General features: G+C 42.9%; 1 protein-coding gene across 13 annotated transcripts in view; it reads right to left on the reverse strand.

Moving 5' to 3' along the window:
- Nucleotides 1-15608: 15608 nt before the first annotated feature.
- The window catches only part of LOC109910297 (protein phosphatase 1 regulatory subunit 12A-like), a 76357-nt gene continuing 71685 nt past the window's right edge, over nt 15609-20280 (reverse strand). For all 13 annotated transcript variants that reach the window (XM_031798356.1, XM_031798354.1, XM_031798346.1 and 10 more), the window contains one exon: nt 15609-17307. Coding sequence is in view for 3 of the 13 variants with exons in the window: in XM_031798359.1 (XP_031654219.1) it covers nt 17221-17307 (87 nt within the window). In the remaining 10 variants the exon portion in view is untranslated. The remainder of the gene's footprint in view (nt 17308-20280) is intronic.

Raw genomic sequence — 20280 nt, forward strand, 5'->3', positions numbered from 1 at the left:
AGATCATTTTGAGGATCTGAGGACCCATTCCAAATATTTTCAATCTTCTGAGGGGAAATAGGTTTTGTCGTTCCCTCTTCACGACTGTCTTGGTGTGCTTGGATCATGTTAGTTTGTTGGTGATGTGGACACCAAGGAACTTGAAGCTCTCAACCTGCTCCACTACAGCATTGTTGATGAGAATTGGGGTGTGCTCGGTCCTCCTTTTCCTGTAGTCCACAATCATCTCATTTGTCTTGGTCACGTTGAGGGAGAGGTTGGTGTCCTGGCACCACATGGCCAGGTCTCTGACCTCCTCCCTATAGGCTGTCTCGTCATCGTCATTGAAGCTCTCAACCTGCTCCACTACAGCACTGTTGATGAGAATTGGGGTGTGCTCGGTCCTCCTTTTCCTGTAGTCTACAATCATCTCATTTGTCTTGGTCACGTTGAGGGAGAGGCTGTTGTCTTGGCACCACACAGCCAGGTCTCTGACCTCCTCCCTATAGGCTGTCTCGTCATTGTCGGTGATCAGGCCTACCACTGTTGTGTCATCTGCAAACTTAATGATGGTGTTGGAGTTCCTGGCCATGCAGTCATGAGTGAACAGGGAGTACAGGAGGGGTGTGACGACCCTCCCACTCTGTCTGCCGTATTCTCTCTTTGTTCTTGTTTCCTTATTAGGATACCGGTGGGCGGAGTTAGAAGGGTCGTCAGCTACATGGGAAACACCTGGGCCCGGGTGTGTCCCAGGATGAATAGACCTCTTCCAGATTCATTGGGGAGAATCTCTCCATGCAGGCACCTTCATAGATTTTGTTGTGGTATTTTTGTGGCCTTTTGGTTGTTTGCTTTGGCACCTTTCAACACCCCGCATTATCACATTTATGCATGTAAAACACTCACTTGCACTACTGATTACACACACCATTGTTAATTGCATTTAGGTTACCTTAAGGAATAACAAAATATATTTATTAACTATCTCCACGTTGTCTCCCTTTTGTTACGGGCTTCGAGCCGGTTCGTGACAGGGGACTGAGCATGCACCCCTGAGGGGCCCCTGTGTTGAGGATCAGCGTGTGTGTTGTTACCTATCCTTACCGCCTGGGGGCTGCCCGTCAGGAAGTCCAGGATCCAGTTGCAGAGGGAGGTGTTTAGTCCCAGGGTCCCTTAGCTTATTGATGAGCATTGAGGACACTATGGTGTTGAACGCTGAGCAGTAGTCAATGAATAGGTGTTCCTTTTATCCAGGTGGGAAAGGGCAATGTGGAGTGCAATAGAGATTGCATCATCTGTGGATCTGTTAGGGCGATATGCAAATTGAAGTGGGTCTAGGGTTTCTGGGATAGTTGTTGATGTGAGCCATGACCAGCCTTTCAAAGCACTTCATGGCTACAGACGTGAGTGCTATGGGTTGGTAGTCACTTAGGCAGGTTACCTTAGTGTTATTGGGCACAGGGACTATGGTGGTCTGCTTAAAACATGTTGGTATTACAGACTCAGATAGGGAGAGGTTGAAAATGTCAGTGAAGACACTTGCAAGTTGGTCATGCTTGCAGTACACGTCCTAGTAATCCGTCTGGCCCTGCGGCCTTGTGAGCGTTGACCTGTGTAAAGATCTTATTCACATCGGCTGCGGAGAGCGTGATCACACAGTCGTCCGGAACAGCTGGTGCTCTCATGCATGTTTCAGTGTTATTTGCCTTGAAGCGAGAATATAAGTAGTTTAGCTCATCTGGTAGGCTCGCTTCACTGGGTAGCTCTCGGCTGTGCTTCCCTTTGTAGTCTGTAATGGTTTGCAACATTCCATTTTTAAGAATTGTGATTCCCGTGCATTCACTGTAACTGAGTGGCAATGGGAGTGACTTTTAGCATGAGCTGAAAACTTATCAATAGCCTTCTTCCAATTTCTAAAGCCTGTGCTGAGAAATGTGGGGTCTGATGTTGTGACAAATGATGACCTCTGATTCAGAAGAAATAATACTTTATAGAGACACTGTAATGCAGCCTGGGGAATACTGGACAGTATATTTGTTTGAAAGACTCACTGTCACGTTCTGACCTTAGTTCTTTTATTATGTCTTTGTTTTAGTATGGTCAGGGCATGAGTTGGGTGGGTTGTCTATGTTAGTTTTTCTATGATTTGCTATTTCTGTGTTTGGCCTGGTATGGTTCTCAATCAGAGGCAGCTGTCAATCGTTGTCCCTGATTGAGAACCATATTTAGGTAGCCTGTTTTCTATTGTGTTTCGTGGGTGATTGTTTTCTGTTGTGTGTCTGCACCAGCCAGAACTGTTTTTGGGCGTTTCTCTGTTATTTCCGTGTTCATTTAATAAATATGGACACATACCACGCTGCACCTTGGTGCTCACCTTCTTCCACTGACGACGGCCATTACACTCACATAATGGTCAGCAAAAATACATTAGTAACCTTAGTACAGGGTTAGGGTTAGCCAGAGACAGACCTGTCTTACAGTAGCAGGGCTATTAATGACAGAAATGTGTGATAACCTTTTCTTCACCCACATTGATAGTGTTCGGGTTATCCAGAGTACTGACTTTCCTTTACAACACTAATGACGTAGCTATGTAAGCCTTATCAGAGCCAGAGTGACCCATCGGGTAGGGGTCCTATCTTCCTGTTTCTTTAGCATGAGGCAGTTTGATGTAGAATTAATTCCCTTGGACAGGACACTAGGACTTTAGCTACAAAGCTAATGAGGCAGTAAAAAAGGAACAGTGGTTACCACCACAATGGTGATAGCAAAGTTAGGCCTTAGCTGCTAGTCACACCAGGAATGGGCGGCCCCATGTCTGTCCTTGTAGATGCCTCTCTTGTGCACCAGGTCTGGATGTTTCTCATTGGGGTCCTGAAGGTTGTGAGACACATCGCACCGGGCAACAGACGTTGATTCATCTCAAAGTTCTGCTGGATCCTCCTGTTCCACCCTTCATAGGCCAAAGAGGTATTACGACCTAGAACAAAACAGATATGTCTAACTTATCGATCGGAAAACATACACACCATTTTTATTTTTACAATTCCAGTGCGGTACTGTATCATGTTTAAATAGACAATTCAACCTCTGACATTTCTGCGAAGTAGTATACCAATTGCCATAACTCATCAACATTTTTTAGAGTTAGTGAAAGTGGGTCACTAGTAAGAAAAGCACCACTGGTATAAAAAAGCGAGATCATTTTTCATTCCGCCGTATTAACACGGAAACATCGTAAATTGTGTTTTTATGTCTGTAACTATTTGCTTGACAATGTCCCAACATTTCATAAGGATAACATTTTTTGATATTTTAGACCCCTGTTAGTGCAATTAGGGTTAATGGACAGTAAAGTACATCCTATTTTATCATATCTTGTCTTGTCTTGAGCAAAGGGCAAAGCAACTGTACCTGGGTGTAGCTGGGATTCCTTTGTTATGAGCTGTGTCACTCTCTCCCGTCTTGTCCATCCACGCCCCACAGCTAAAACAATTTCCTCAATAGACAAACCCAGAGTCATCATTCGACTTGGCCTCAAAATTAAACCCTGGAGGGGAAAGACAACCAAGCCAAGAGAAGGAAAAAAATAGCTGATCAAACCTGATTCTGTAAATTAAACATACTCTTAATTAAGTTAATAAAAAATACTTTGGAAACTATTCAGACCCCTTGACTTTTTCCACATTTTGTTACATTACAGCCTTAATCTAAAATTGATAAGTGTTTTTCTCTCTCAACAATCTACACACATTAACCCATAATAACAAAGCAACAACATGTTCTTAGACATTTCTGCTCATTCATTAAAAAAAAAAATATAGAAATATCATATTTACATAAGTATTCAGACCCTTTACTCAGTACTTTGTTGAAGCACCTTCAACAGCGATTACAGCCTCAAGTCTTCTTGTTTATGACGCTATAAGCATGGCACACCTTTATTTGGGGACTTTCTCCCATTCTTCTCTGCTGATCCTCTTAAGCTCTGTCAGGTTGGATGGGGAGCGTTGCTACACAGCTATTTTCAGGTCTCTACAGAGATGTTCAATTGGGTTCAAGTCCGGGCTCTGGCTAGGTCACTCAAGGATATTCAGAGACTTGTTCCGAAGCCACTCCTGTGTTGTCTTGGCTGAGAGGGTCGTTGTCCTGTTGGAATGTGAACCTCCTGAGCGCTCTGGAGCAGGATTTCATCAAGGATCTCTCTGTACTTTGCTCTGTTCATCTTTCCCTGCCACTGAAAAACATCCCCACAGCATGATGCTGCCGCAACCATGCCTCACCGTAGGGATGGAGCCAGGTTCTCTCTGGAAGTGACTCTTGGCATTCAGGCCAAAGAGTTCAATCTTGGTTTCATCAGACCAGGGAATCTTGTTTCTCATGGTCTTAGAGTCTTTTTACTGAGGAGTGGCTTCCGTCTGGCCACTCTACTATAAAGGCCTGATTGGTGGAGTGTTGCAGAGATGGTTATCCTTCTGGAAGGTTCTCCCATCACCACAGAGGAACTCTAGAGCTCTGTCAGAGTGACTATCGAGTTCTTGGTCACCTCCCTGACCAAGGCCCTTCTCCCCCGATTGCTCAGTTTGGCCGAGCGGCCAGCTCTAGGAAAAGTCTTGGTGGTTCCAAACTTCTTCCATTTAAGAATGATGGAGGTTATTGTGTTCTTGCGGACCTTCAATGCTGCAGACATTATATAGACAGGTGTGTGCCTTTCCAAGTCAGGTACAATCAAGTGAATGTACCACAGGCGGACTCCAATCAAGTTGTAGAAACATCTCAAAGATGATCAATGGAAACAGTAAGCACCTGAGCTCAATTTCAACTCTCATAGCAAAGGGTGTAAATAAGGTACCAAAAGTTGAAAAAACTGTTTTTACTTTGTCATTATGGGGTATTGTGTGTAGATTACTGAGGATTATTATGTTTTAATCCACTTTAGAATAAGGCTGTAAAGTAACAAAATGTGGGGGGAAAAAATCAAAGGGTCTAAATACTTCTTCGTTCTTCTATCCTTGTGGGGACCTAAAATCCCACAAAGTCCCCACAAGGATAGTAAAACAAGGAAAATCCTTTCCTACGTCCCCATGAGGACAAAGGCTATTCTGAGTTTAAGAGTTAGGGTTAGGATTAGGGTTATAACTATGGAATTAGAGTTAGGGTAATCGGTTAGTTGTTAGGTTTAGGAGTTAGGGTTAGGATTAGGGTTATAAATATGGAATTAGAGTTAGGGTAATCGGTTAGTTGTTAGGGTTATAACTATGGAATTGGAGTCGGGGTAATCGGTTAGTTGTTAGGTTTAGGAGTTAGGGTTTGGTCTAGGGTTATAACTATGGAATTAGAGTTAGGGTAATCTGTTATTTGTTAGGTTTAGGAGTTAGGGTTAGGATTATAACTATGGAATTAGAGTTAGGGTAATCTGTTAGTTGTTAGGTTTAGGAGTTAGGGTTAGGATTAGGGTTATAACTATGGAATTAGAGTTAGGGTAATCTGTTAGTTGTTAGGTTTAGGAGTTAGGGTTATAACTATGGAATTAGAGTTAGGGTAATCGGTTAGTTGTTAGGTTTAGGAGTTAGGGTTTGGTCTAGGGTTATAACTATGGAATTAGAGTTAGGGTAATTGGTTAGTTGTTAGGTTTAGGAGTTAGGGTTTGGTCTAGGGTTATAACTATGGAATTAGAGTTAGGGTAATTGGTTAGTTGTTAGGTTTAGGAGTTAGGGTTTGGTCTAGGGTTAAGGGTTAAAGGAAAATAGGATTTTGAATGGAAATACATTTTAGGTCCTCACGAGGATAGAAGAACAAAAAGTGTTTGTGTTTAAGAATTTTAAGAAAGTTAAAGCTCATTTACAGCAAATCTAGACTATTGAAAACTCTAAAATGCTATTTGGAGAACAGAAAAAAACAAGCAGAAATTAAAACATGGCAACCGGTTAATAACGTTTTTTTTTAATGTTCCAAGCATTTCTTTCCTAGTCCCACAAAAAAAAGTGCCTCTGTCACCAAATGTATTCCGGTATCTGCCTGCAAGCTGAAAATCTTTGCCAGTGTGTGCGTGTTTAGGCTACCTGCCCCTCCCCCCTCCGATGCATAGGCCAATGTACTGACGTTACCATAGGCTACTACTGACGTTACAAGTTTGGTTCAGAAGATAGGAGAGAGATTTTATTTGGCGAGAGAAGAATGGATTCACTTTTTTCAATGCTAGTTAAGGATACTATAGGCCTAGTTATCACCTTTCACGTTGGATTTATTAACTACAAAATTGTAAGATGTGTTTTTAAATTCTGGTGCCGCTCTTTACACACAAGCTTTTTAGCTAGCTAGCTCAAAGGACATTCAAAGTTCCTCCATAAAAGCCGCTCCTCCTAGTTATAATACTGTAGACATAATTCAGATAATGCATGTCATAACAAGATGCCCAGCGCTTCAAGCCTCCTCCTCAACCCTCTCTCTCCGCCTGTAAAATGGTTGTGGCTTGCTTCATAGGCTACACTTGCTTGTCCATCACGTATGTAAATAACTAGCATGCCTGCTCTATTGGCACTGATTGGTGAAGTAATTTAATGAGCTAAATGTTAATATGATATCTGAATGAGAGTGACTAAGAAAATCAACGGGTGCCCCCGAGAGGTCAGGGATCCGGGCACGTGCCCAGTGTTCCCAGTCGGTAATTCAGCCATGATTACTTCAAATTTAGATAGCTGGCGAGACTATTTGACCAAAACTGTTAACTGACATGGGCTAATTGAGTTACTGTCAGTGAGTCACATATAACAAGAGGGAAACCACTGATGCACAACCAAGGATCAAAACTGCACCTTGTGTATTCTACCATTCTAACTCTCAGCAGTAGGTTGAGTCCAAAATATATATGATTTAAATTCAATTTTTAGTCCAGACCTCGGTGTCCGCATATGTAGCTACTGCACTGTGTGCCTTCATCTGTCATGTTGCGGTCTGTCTGTGGTCCAGCGTTCCTCTCCCTGAACTCCAGCCCCTGCATGTGATACGTCATCGCTTCATGGATGACATCATACAGGGGCTGGATCTGCAGTGGTGACATTGCAAATCCACTTTGATATGTACAGTCAATAAAGACAAGTCAAATTGAATAATAAAACATTTCCAAATGTCCTGTCTAAAAATGTGTGTGTGTGTGTGTACCCAGGCACCGGCAGGCTGTGGCTCGGACATGTTTGTGGGCTACATCCTGAACACAGGGAACATGAGAAGGTTGACACTGTCAGGCACCATGTTGCAGTAGGATTGGATGCACTGCAGCCACCACCACACTATCTCACAGCAGTTTTAACGAGTGTCAAGTCCCCCGACACTGCAGGTTGGGGTTCAGGCCACATCTCAGGCCAGGATGAAGTTCATGTGGAAATAAGCTATTAGATCAATTCAAGCAATCATCTGTGTAACCCTGACAGTCTATTGACAAACATTTATGTGAGATCCATTCAATTGTTTAGCAGCATCCAAAATCATAAGTGCACTGGAGTTTCTTACTTTATATGAATAGTTTTATTCTCCATGCACATGGAAACTTTATATGAATAGTTTTATTCTCCATGCACATGGAAACTTTATATGAATAGTTTTATTCTCCATGCACATGGAAACTTTATATGAATAGTTTTATTCTCCATGCACATGGAAACTTTATATGAATAGTTTTATTCTCCATGCACATGGAAACTTTATATGAATAGTTTTATTCTCCATGCACATGGAAACTTTATATGAATAGTTTTATTCTCCATGCACATGGAAACTTTATATGAATAGTTTTATTCTCCATGCACATGGAAACTTTATATGAATAGTTTTATTCTCCATGCACATGGAAACTTTATATGTGAGAGCTGAGTGTGTGAGACATAACTGATCTTCAGTCATCAGAAACAGACCTCCCGGCCCCAGCAATGGAAGATCCCGGCTGCAAAATGAGGGAAACCTCATCAGCCAACTAGTAACTGAAAGAGAAAGAAAGGGAGCAACATTATGTGGATGTATCTGTATCTCTGTAACAGTACAGAGAGGGGGATTTTCCATACCCAGAAGGGCAAAAATAAAGTTGTAATGAATTGGATTTAAATTGAACTGGATTGAATGGAAAGCCTTACCTGAAGCCAGTGAAACACATCACTGCTCTTTCTCATTGGTGATATTTGAATTTTACCTTTATTTAACTAGGCAAGTCAGTTAAGAACAAATTCTTATTTTCAATGACGGCCTAGGAAAAGTGGGTTAACTGCCTGTTCAGGGGCAGAACGACAGACTTGTACCTTGTCAGCTCGGGGGTTTGAACTTGCTTCCACCGCTCTAACCACTAGGCTACCCTGCCGCCCCAAATCATTGAGACGGTAGGGCACGTCGTGCAGCATGGGTGCGAGGGGGGGCAGGGCCAGGTGCAGGCCAACAAAAAACATCTGTACTGAGCCCAGAGCTAACTGCTTCACCAGAGTGGAACTAGTCTGGATAAACCTTAACACACAAATATTACAAACTGAAGGACTGCCCATTAGTTTAGAACAGCAGTATTTTTGTACTCTGGTCACGACTTGTCTCTGACAAATTCAGATTTTTCTATTTTATTTTTGAATAGAAATAGCAAGTTGTTATTAAACCCAGTTTTACATTTGATTGAACACAATATCCAAGGTGGTGGTATAGGCCCCAACAATGATGGAGCCAAAGTAGCACCAGTAGCACCTGGCACCAGGTAACGAGTGATGTACAAGGGATATGTGAACATAGCCTGGAACCACTTACCCACATGGAGGGACAACACGAGACATATAATTTAACTGAAGAACAGTATTTGTTTATAGTCACTTACCTCCAGTCTAAATACAGTGTACAAAACATTAGGAACACCTTCCTAATATTGAGTTGCACCCTTTTGCCCTCAGAACAGTCTCAAATCATCAGGACATGGACTCAACAAGGTGTCAAAAGCATTCCACAGGGATGATGGCCCTTTTTGACTCCAATTGCGTCCAGTTGGCTGGGATGTCCTTTGGGTGGTGGACCATTCTCGATACACAGGAAACTGTTGAGCGTGAAAAACCCAACAGCGCTGCAGTTCTTGACACACTCACTCAAACCAGTGTGCCTGACACCAAGGGCACTTCAATCTTTTGTCCTGCCCATTCACCCTCTGAATGGTTCACACTGTACACAATCCATGTTTAAATTGTCTCAAGGATTAAAAATATATATTTTTAACCTATCCCCTCCCCTTGATCTACACTGACTAAAGTGGATTTAACAACTGACATCAATAAAGGATCATAGGCTAACCTGGTGAAAGCTATGTCATGGAGAGAGCAGGTGTTAATGTTTTATACACTCAGTGTATACAGTACATAATCAATACAACACAGATGCAGAGATTGTGTGTGATGAGGTGGTTCGTTTTGTTAGGTTTGTAAAAGTCTACTGCTTGGTGAGGTAGATGACCATTTACCAGTAGAAGACAACCAAGTCTTATGGTAGTTACTTATGTGAATGAATAGGCCCTATGTCTGCAATGCATAGGTCAGATATTGTATGGGCTGAGATTCATCACAAAAACAACCATCAACCAAGTAAAAAAAACAATGTTAACTAAGTGCACTGCACAGGGAGTAGTGAGTATGGCTGGTGAGTTGGTGTCAGGCACACAACCTGTCTTGTAGTGATTACAGAAGTGAATGAGATGTCTCCTCAGAACCCCCACCAGCTCCTGGAACTTGGGGTCCAGGACAACATGGGTTACAGACTATGGCCATCAGTACATCTGTAAACTACAGTTTGTAAATTTTATTTAGTTTGTAAATGCCGCCCTATATACTAGGCTACCCTGCCGCCCTGTATACAGGACCTGTCAAAAGTTTGGACACAGTGACGTGAAGACATCAAATCTATGAAATAACATATATGGAATCATGTAGTAATCAAAAGTGTAAAATGAAATATATTTTCGATTTTATATTCTTCAAAGTAGCCACCCTTTGCCTTGATGACAGCTTTGCACAATCTTGACATTCTCTCAACCAGCTTCACCTGGAATGCTTTTCCAACAGTCTTGGAGTTCCCACATGCTTAGCACTTGTTGGCTGCTTTTTCTTCACTCTGCGGTCCAACTCATCCCAAACCATCTCAACTGGGTTGAGGTCGGGTGATTGCAGAGGCCAAGACATTTGATGCAGCCCTCCATCACTCTCCTTCTTGGTCAAATAGCCCTTACACAGCTTGGAGGTGTGTTTGGTCATTGTCTTGTTGAAAAACAAATGATAGGCCTGGTTTGCACTTAGTTGAACTATCACTCAGAATTCTGTGGCCATGCTGGTTAAGTGTGCCTTGAACTCCAAATAAATCACTGACAGTGTCACCAGCAAAGCACCCCAACACCATCACACCTCTTCTTCCATGCTTCACAGTGGGAACTACACATGTGAGATCATCCATTCACCTACTCCCCACCCGACTAATGTCAATTGCTCGTATTTCTAGGCTTCTTACTGGTGTCCTTTAGTTGTTTCTTTGCAGCAATTCAACCATGAAGGCCTGATTCACACAGTGTCCTCTGAACAGTTGATGTTGAGATGTATTTGGGCTGCAATTTCTGAGGCTGGTAACTCAAATGAACTTATCTTCTGCAGCAGAGGTAACTCTGGGTCTTCCTTTCCTGTGGCGGTCCTCACGAGAGCCAGTTTCATCATAGCGCTTCATGGTTTTTGAAGAAACTTTCAAAGTTATTGAAATTTTCCGTATTGAATGACATTCATGTCTTAAAGTAATGGACTGTCGTTTCTCTTTGCTTATTTGAGCTGATCTTGCCATAATAAGGACTTGGTATTTTACCAAATAGGGCTATATTTTGTTTATCACCCCTACCTTGTCGTCACAACACAACTGATTGGCTCAAACGGAAAGAAATTCCACAAATGCATTCCAGGTGACTACCTCATGAAGCTGGTTGAGAGAATGCAGTATGTGCAAAGCTGTCAAGGCAAAGGGCAGCTACTTTGAAGAATCTCAAATATAAAATATACTTTAACTTGCTTAACACTTTTTTTGTTACTACATGATTGAATGCTATTTAGTAGTTTTGATGTCTTCACTATTATTCTACAATGTAGTAGGTGTCCAAACTTTTGACTGGTACTGTATATACAGTGCCTTGCGAAAGTATTCGGCCCCCTTGAACTTTGCGACCTTTTGCCACATTTCAGGCTTCAAACATAAAGATATAAAACTATTTTTTTGTGAAGAATCAACAACAAGTGGGACACAATCATGAAGTGGAACGACATTTATTGGATATTTCAAACTTTTTTAACAAATCAAAAACGGAAAATTGGGCGTGCAAAATTATTCAGCCCCCTTAAGTTAATACTTTGTAGCGACACCTTTTGTTGCGATTACAGCTGTAAGTCGCTTGGGGTATGTCTCTATCAGTTTTGCACATCGAGAGACTGAATGTTTTTATATCTTTATGTTTGAAGCCTGAAATGTGTGAAAAGGTCGCAAAGTTCAAGGGGGCCGAATACTTTCGCAAGGCACTGTACATATGTTTGGTATACTCAGTGTATGTATGGTGTGTAATGTGTATAGACAGTAAATTAATAGAAAATGAGTGTACAGCAATAGTTATATAGGATGAGCCATGACTTGTAACCTACAGGCCATGTGTATCATTTGTAGATGAACAGAACAGAAGTGCCGATTTAGGACCCGTTTAGATCATATTATATGAACACAGGGGACACTCCTACTCTGAGACATTTGATACATAGGACACCTGGGACAATAAATAGGACATTGTATTCTTACTTACCTGAACAATAGTCACACTACCAGAGTGAGCTGTTCAAATGTAATATGCTTACAATTCACTGCGGCCCTTACCAGTGACATCAGCCTGCTTCACAATCCTGCTGTCATGTTGCTGGACAGTTCCAGTAGGGGGGGGGGGGGGGGGGGGAATGGTACTAGCCGCTCCTTACAGAAGGAATATAACTCATGTACATGTGTTTAGACTGAAGTGACCCAAGCACAAACCTCAGGTCTAAGAACAGCCCTGAGTTATCACACAGTAATCCCAGTGTTCTCATGCCTTTAATTAAATTACCCATTGTGTACAAGCCCATTGTATACAATCACATGCCAGGCATATACAGAGACACACCTGTAACCATAGCTGGGATGTAAAGTTGTAATTCTATGGTGCTGTTCTCATGTGACCTGGATGTGTTCTCTGATCTCTGTGTGCTCAGGCAGACTGTTGATGCAGTTCCTGTCTTTCTGGTTTGACCCAGAGATCTGATCCACTCCACAGTCCTAGCCTCCAGAACCACCACCTCTTTTTGAATGATTAAAAAAAATGTACTTAAGTAGTGGTGGAAAAAAATACAAAAATTGCTATACTTGAGTAAAAATGAAAGCTATAGATCAAAATCCACACATTAAGCAAACCAGATACCATTTTTCTTCAAAGCTTTTTAAATTTACGGACAGACAGGGGCAGACTCCAACATTCACAAATACAGTATGTGTTTAGTGATTCCACCAGATCAGAGGCAGTAGGGGTTACAAGGCGTTAAATTAATAGGTTTGTGAATTGGATCATATCGTTGTCATGGGTAACATCCAGGAACATGGCGTGAGCGATAGAGGGCACTAGACGTCTGAGGCTGAACGAACGAGCCCACAGGCTCTCCACCAAATGTGTAGACCAGCCTGCCCTCCACGTGACAGTCCCCGAGGAGCAGAGAGAGGGTGAGTGCGAGAGAGAGCGAGGATATTATTATTGTAGCAACTAGAGAAAATAGGCAAATGGTTGTAGCCAATGTGCTCATTGCAGTCTTTAATAAGAAAACTCAACCTGAATGAATCTGTCAATTTATTCATAGTTCACCGTTCATATTAACACCAAGGTAATTTTAGCCAAGAGACGATCAATTGCAGATTCATTTAATTTCCTGTGTAATTTCATACCATTAACTAAGGCAACACCCACCTTCACAAACGCATATCCATGTCACATGTTGAAGCAAAACAGAAAGTGAACATTTCTTTTTCCCCATTTCTAACAGATTATGGAGTCTGGTCCCAGATCTGTCCAGCTCCTTGCTGCCTGTGAACAGCTCAGCCACCATATACAGGTCCAACTTCAGCTAGCGAGTTCTGTCCAGCATGTACTACATACAGCCACACACCACACACACAGGCCAGGGACAACAATGCAACATGGGCAATGTTGGGGAATGGAGGAAGAGTGAGATTGGAGAGAGATGAAAAGAAGAGGAAGTGAGGAGAGAAGAGGATATAGATATGAGACGAGAGAGGAGGCGAGGGAGAGAGAAGGGGTACAGGCTGGACAAGAGAGAGAGTAAATAGGAAAACGACAGAGCGGAGGGGGACGTGTCAATTACCAGGCAACAAACAGGTTAATGGTGGGAATTGGCCCGATAAAAGGGGTGTTGGGAAATGTAGTAACAAAATCAATTTATTTTTAAGTGAATGTGCAAAGGTAGTCTGGTGATAATATACACTTAATATACAAAACATTAAGAACACCTGCTTTAAGTGCCTTTGAACGAGGTATGATAGTAAGTGCCAGGTACATGTCAAGAACTGCAACACTGCTAGGTTTTTAACCCTCAACTGTTTCCCGTGTGTATAAAGAAAGGTTCACCACCCAAAGGACATCCAGCCAACTTGACAACTGTGGGAAGCATCAGATTCAACATGGGCCAATATCCCTGTGGAGCACTTTTGACAACTTGCAGGCTGTCATCTTGGCAAAAAGGAGGGGGGAGCGGGGGAGTTCCCCGTACAGTCCTACACCACGATAGGGAAGTGGCATCGCCTCTGACCAGACTATCACATACAGGTTAGGTCTGACCGCCTTGGCTGCTGCCAGCATCGCCTACAGAGAACATCACAGTAAAGCCTTCCTGGGGCTACAATTTGTTCTTAAATACTGTGCTGTGATACAGTGCTGTGGAAGGCAAATACTTTATGTACTTACATTTATTTGACAGCATTTGTAATTGTTCATAATGCTCTAATCTAGATGTTCCATAGTACATTCACACAAGACCGCAGGAAGACTAAGGGCCCCCTTTTCTAGAAAGACTTGTTTCTAGAAAAGGTTTGTTTTTCCCCTCCAGCAATAACAAGAGGACCAAGCTGGCCTAGTAACACCTGTAATACTCAGTACATTCAATTTAAGAGTATCATGGAAAATATTCACCAGGATATGCAGAAGTGTCCGTCTGGCTCATCAGTTGCATTTCCTGGTCAAATACAGAGTTTTCCTCAGGTGAAATATCTGCACACCACTGGATGTTTCCCGGTGATAGGTCCCAATTTAGGGTGGTGGTCCGCAAGGTGTTTATGAACTACATTTTCCACGATGCAGTTAAACTCCTCCATCCAGGTTCCTCAACCAGTTACAACACTCCAGGATGGATCAGGGCCCATTACTGTAGCACAAGTACAGGAGTGACAAACATTTGTAGCTCCAACACTAGCGACAAGGCAACAACCAGCTCAAGATTACTGGGATCCTTTTCTTCAAGGTATTCCCGCTCCTCTAAAACGGGTCTAAAGCACCCTTATCGGACATAAAGATCGTAATTGTCTTATAGAAGGTAACATACAATATCAGAAAAGGTGATTCGACATAGTTAGCAATCACTGTATGAGCGGATCTATTGCAATAACGGAGTATCCAAAAGCAGACATGATTTGTGGCCACAGATAGTTTGTTTACATTTCTACTGTTGAGGCTAGAGGGAGTTGACGTAGGCTTACATCTCCATCTAGCGGTCGCGTCGGGGACAATAGTTAACTGTAGCATTAGCTTAACCCTAACCCTTTTCCTAACCTGAACCTAATTTTCCAAAACTGCTGCTTTAATATCCTAATCAGCTGTGGCGACAAAAATCACACCCCTAACCCTCCCCGACCCTCTCAATCGTGTGATTCGCAAACATTCCATGAAATATTTCACTCAGTGTAAAATCACTCCCACTTTGAATCGTTGCTATGCCACGATTATTTGCGCAACAGCCCCGTGGACGAGGTTAGATGGTTCCCCCCTCTAAAAGTAATCTATGGGCCAGGAGAAATTAAGCCATGGTTGACATGGGTCTAAATCACATCATTATTATTGCAGGTGAAACAAACTGACCTGAGGTGGTGGATAGAGGAGCCTAGAGGAGTTTGGTTGTTGGGCTCTCCCCAGCTGAGCTGGGTGTTTTCATTCTATGTGGGTTAAAATAAACTTGAACATTATTGGGAAACATGAATAGGAATGAGTAGACCTCATTCAGTAGATCATTTCTAAAAACACGTACACTCGTTTGTCCTAAATAAAATACAGGTAGTTGAGACATCAACATGGACATCTTTCACAGCTTTAGCCAGTTGTTGAGAGTTGGGGACGTCCATAACACAGCTGAGATAACCCAAGAAACCTCTCGTAGCATGATTCTGCTGCGCTATGGAGGTATCGCTGCAGAAAGAAGTCAAGACAAACAGACCAGTGACTGGTTAGCATCCCTGAAGGGCTATAAAGTCACCTTCAAGTGCACAATGTAATGAATGACAATAAAATAAGCAACAAGAGCTTCACAATGTACAAGTTTATTTTTAATGAACTCTTCAGTGGTTGGTAGTCACAGCACAGCTCGCATGTATGAAGCCACGCCTATTTTACAAGATGGGACATTTAAAAAGGAAAAACAGCAATGTAAACCAAAAGAGGAGATGGCCAACAGTCCAACTACAGCAACCTTTTCTTTACTACAGTATCCTTAAAAAGGCCACTGAAATGCATCAAATGTGTTTGATGTAGGGACTTTGATGGTGGCTGACATGAAATACTCCTCACATGGCATTGACAGTGCATGTAGACATTGTAAAAAAGACTGGGTTAGCAATACCTAAGATCTTTTAGTGACAACACCTTGGCTAATACTACGGCTTAAACTGAAATAAAAAATGAACAGCACTCGTCCAAAGATACTGAATACAATGTGTGAAATGTAGTGAAGCAATTATATTATTCGTATCTCAATTACCGTGAACACTTAAAACTGGAAAGAAAAAGCACTGAACACTGCCAGCCATTCCCTTTAAGAGAGAGAGGCCCTATTGTAATCCAATGTCTTTAGACTATAAATGAAGAAAATAGTTAAAAACACACTTTTTTTGTCCTCTGGAGTTTGTATATTTTTAATAGTAACAGACGGGAATCATAAATGCATGCCATGTGCTGGTCTCAAACGATACATACAGGTATATACAGCATCACTCAGTACCTGCTAAAACGAAGTGAGAAATACAGAGTATAAACCAACGACTACACTACAACCTTAAAGAAAAGAGGGGGGGGGGGGGTCGGTGAAAGGGGTGAGCGATGGAAAGATGGAGGAGTGAAAATCCTACTAGTGATGGACTCATCATTAAAGCATTTTTATTAGAAATAAATGCATATTGCACATACAGTGAAAGCTTAAATTCCACCAAGTCCACCTGTTCTGTAAAGCGATAATTCCATTTACCTCTGAGGGAGACACACAAAGGTACAGAAATGGAAAGGGGGTGAGTGGCATGGATAGAGGTGTGTGCACGTGTGCTTGTGTGGTGTGTGTCGGGGGGAGGGGTTGCATGCACTAAGACAGGGGGTACCACTGGGAAGTCTTCTGCTGTGAGACAGAGCCTCCAAAAACAGGGGGAGGACTTCTGGGGGTCAGAAAGAACAGGACAACTACACATCGCACAACCTTTGTATGTAGGTCGAGAAACAAACAGGAAATGGAAACAAAAAGATCAAATAAGAGTTTGTGGCACAAATAAAATCAGGTGTGAAATAACTGTCCTTCTGTGACAGCCGAGAGATCGATACAAGTGTTTTATGTACAACTAAGGCTTATTGGTTAAATAGTTGAGGATCCCCGCCCGCAAACGCTTTTACATGCCGTTCACAACCCTATCCTCTGCTAATGTAAACTCAGTGGTTCTATCTGGAGAGCAGCCACAGGTTGAAGTGGAGAATAACCTAATGGAGAGAGGGAGGACATGGAGGATGTGGTGGTAGAGGAGAGAGGGATAGGAGGGCTGAGGGGAGAAGGAGGAGTCTTGATGCTGATGTCTCTTGCAATTAATACCTAAAAGTTGCAAGTCCATTAGTCACTGCCATGGAGGAGAGGGCGGGCTGCCGGGGGGGGGTTGTATGTTCTACTTGGAAAGCTTGCTAATGACTCGAATAAGAGCTCCGTTCTCGTCCTTTAGTCTCTGGTTGTCTGCTTTCAAGTCTGGTAGCGTCTGGAAGAGAACAAAAGAGAGAGGGAAACGGGCTTAGAGACACGTTGAGGTTTACCAGTCAGCCAGCCCAGTTCTAGAAACTGTTCATTGCAGAGTGTGTCATCAGCATCTTTGACTTGCCACAGTCAACCATTTTTTTCCCCCTTTGTCATTTATTTTCTTAGCTGAGAATGGAGCAAGCACACTCCGGTCAAAAGTCTCTGCTAAATAGCCATGCAGAACAGGAGAGGCGGCTCCACTGGCACCCAGGAAAACATACTCTTCAAATAACCTGCACAAATCCTGGCAGCACTAACAGTGCTCTTTTATTTGAAGCATACAGGGGCAAAAAATGCATGAGCAACAAACTGCTGCAGTATCAAACAATGCCTTTGCAATCGGTTGTTCGTTTCCTGTGTCTTCGTGAGGTAGACTTACCACGTGTAAAGCTAACACCATCTCACAGTCAATACCCACCCAATACCCATTTCTGCCCTGAACCAAATTTCCAAACTGGTATTAGAAAATAATTGCATTACTACATCTGCCTTAATACAATGAGAGTAGTTCCGTTATTCACTAACATAACTACACCACTGCCTGTCATCTCGGTCACGGCTTGTGAGTTTAGTCTGAAAGTGAAACAATAAAATGACTTAATAACATCCCTATGCCACTCATTATTAGCTATCTGAATAAGGGATATCCTACTGCTTTAACTATGTTCATCAGTGTGATGCCCAAATGTTGTGGATTAAGAAATCACAATCACAAGATTACCAATCACAATCAGTCACAAGATTATCCCTTACAGGTATAATTCCCTCAATATCAATTAAAACCATACTGGGCTAAGCAGATTCCTGAAGCCATGCAGTACAGCATTGCCTGGGGCAGAACAACCATGGCAGATTGCCCAGTCACTCTTGGAACAACTGAACATCCAGGGAGATCAAGAGCAAAACGTAACTGTCCACCGCAAAACTATAAGGCATTTTATTACAGATGACAATCAACCAACCTGAGCTTCTTATGGCATGTAATGGAAATTGAAATCATGAGCAAGAGCCAAATTAATATGTCTAGGTCACTGGGAAATTAAATAAGACCAAGTGTAAACCTGCAGTATTGGGGTGACCCGGTCTCAAAGCTGAGTTGATGTCATCTGTAAGAGTCAACTGAAATGGGGGTAGGACTGGAGAGAGACACTGAGGGGAAAGGAAATGTGTTCGTCCTCCATAAAAAAAATGTCCGCCATTTGACGCAAAAAGAAAGCCACGTCATGCAAAGCCAGAAACAAGCGGAACGACGGCACTCCTTGATAAGACTTCAAGACTGCACACTGGGGGGAAAATAACTAAATGGGGCACTCTCCTTTACAGTACATCAAATTATATAGTAAAATCAACTGCATGACGATCTAATCATGTAGTCCAATATTTAAACTTCAGGTGCTGCACTAACAAAGTACACTGCTCAAAAAAATAAAGGGAACACTTAAACAACAATGTAACTCCAAGTCAATCACACTTCTGTGAAATCAAACTGTCCACTTAGGAAGCAACACTGATTGACAATAAATGTCACATGCTGTTGTGCAAATAGAATAGACAACAGGTGGAAATTATAGGCAATTAGCAAGACACCCCCAATAAAGGAGTGGTTCTGCAGGTGGTGACCACAGACCACCTCAGTTCCTATGCTTCCTGGCTTCCTGGCTGAGGTTTTGGTCACTTTTGAATGCTGGCGGTGCTTTCACTCTAGTGGTAGCATGAGATGGAGTCTACAACCCACACAAGTGGCTCAGGTAGTGCAGCTCAACCAGGATGGCACATCAATGCGAGCTGTGGCAAGAAGGTTTGCCAGGTCTGTCAGCGTAGTGTCCAGAGCATGGAGGTGCTACCAGGAGACAGGCCAGTACATCAGGAGACGTGGAGGCCGTAGGAGGGCAACAACCCAGCAGCAGGACCGCTACCTCCGCCTTTGTGCAAGGAGGAGCACTGCCAGAGCCCTGCAAAATGACCTCCAGCAGGCCACAAATGTGCATGTGTCTGCTCAAATGGTCAGAAACAGACTCCATGAGGGTGGTATGAGGGCCCGACGTCCACAGGTGGGGGTTGTGCTTACAGCCCAACACCGTGCAGGACGTTTGGCATTGTCAAATTCGCCACTGGCGCCCTGTGCTCTTCACAGATGAAAGCAGGTTCACACTGAGCACATGTGACAGACGTGACAGAGTCTGGAGACGCCGTGGAGAACGTTCTGCTGCCTGCAATATCCTCCAGCATGACCGGTTTGGCGGTGGGTCAGTCATGGTGTGGGGTGACATTTCTTTGGGGGGGCCGCACAGCCCTCCATGTGCTCGCCAGAGGTAGCCTGACTGCCATTAGGTACCGAGATGAGATCCTCAGACCCCTTGTGAGACCATATGCTGGTGCGGTTGGCCCTGGGTTCCTCCTAATGCAAGACAATGCTAGACCTCATTTGGCTGGAGTGAGCAGCAGTTCCTGCAAGAGGAAGGCATTGATGCTATGGACTGGCCCGCCCGTTCCCCAGACCTGAATCCAATTGAGCACATCTGGGACATCATGTCTCGCTCCTGTCCAGGAGTTGGCGGATGCTTTAGTCCAGGTCTGGGAGGAGATCCATCAGGAGACCATCCGCCACCTCATCAGGAGCATGCCCAGGCATTGTAGGGAGGTCATACAGGCACGTGGAGGCCACACACACACTACTGAGCCTCATTTTGACTTGTTTTAAGGACATTACATCAAAGTTGGATCCGCCTGTAGTGTGGTTTTCCACTTTAATTTTGAGTGAGACTCCAAATCCAGAACTCCATGGGTTGATAAATGTGATTTCCATTGATCATTTGTGTGATTTTGTTGTCAGCACATTCAACTATGTAAAGAAAAAAGTATTTAATAAGAATATTTCATTCATTCAGATCTAGGATGTGTTATTTTAGTGTTCCCTTTATTTCTTTGAGCAGTG

Source organism: Oncorhynchus kisutch, linkage group LG19, assembly GCF_002021735.2.
Source record: "Oncorhynchus kisutch isolate 150728-3 linkage group LG19, Okis_V2, whole genome shotgun sequence".
NCBI lineage: Eukaryota > Metazoa > Chordata > Actinopteri > Salmoniformes > Salmonidae > Oncorhynchus > Oncorhynchus kisutch.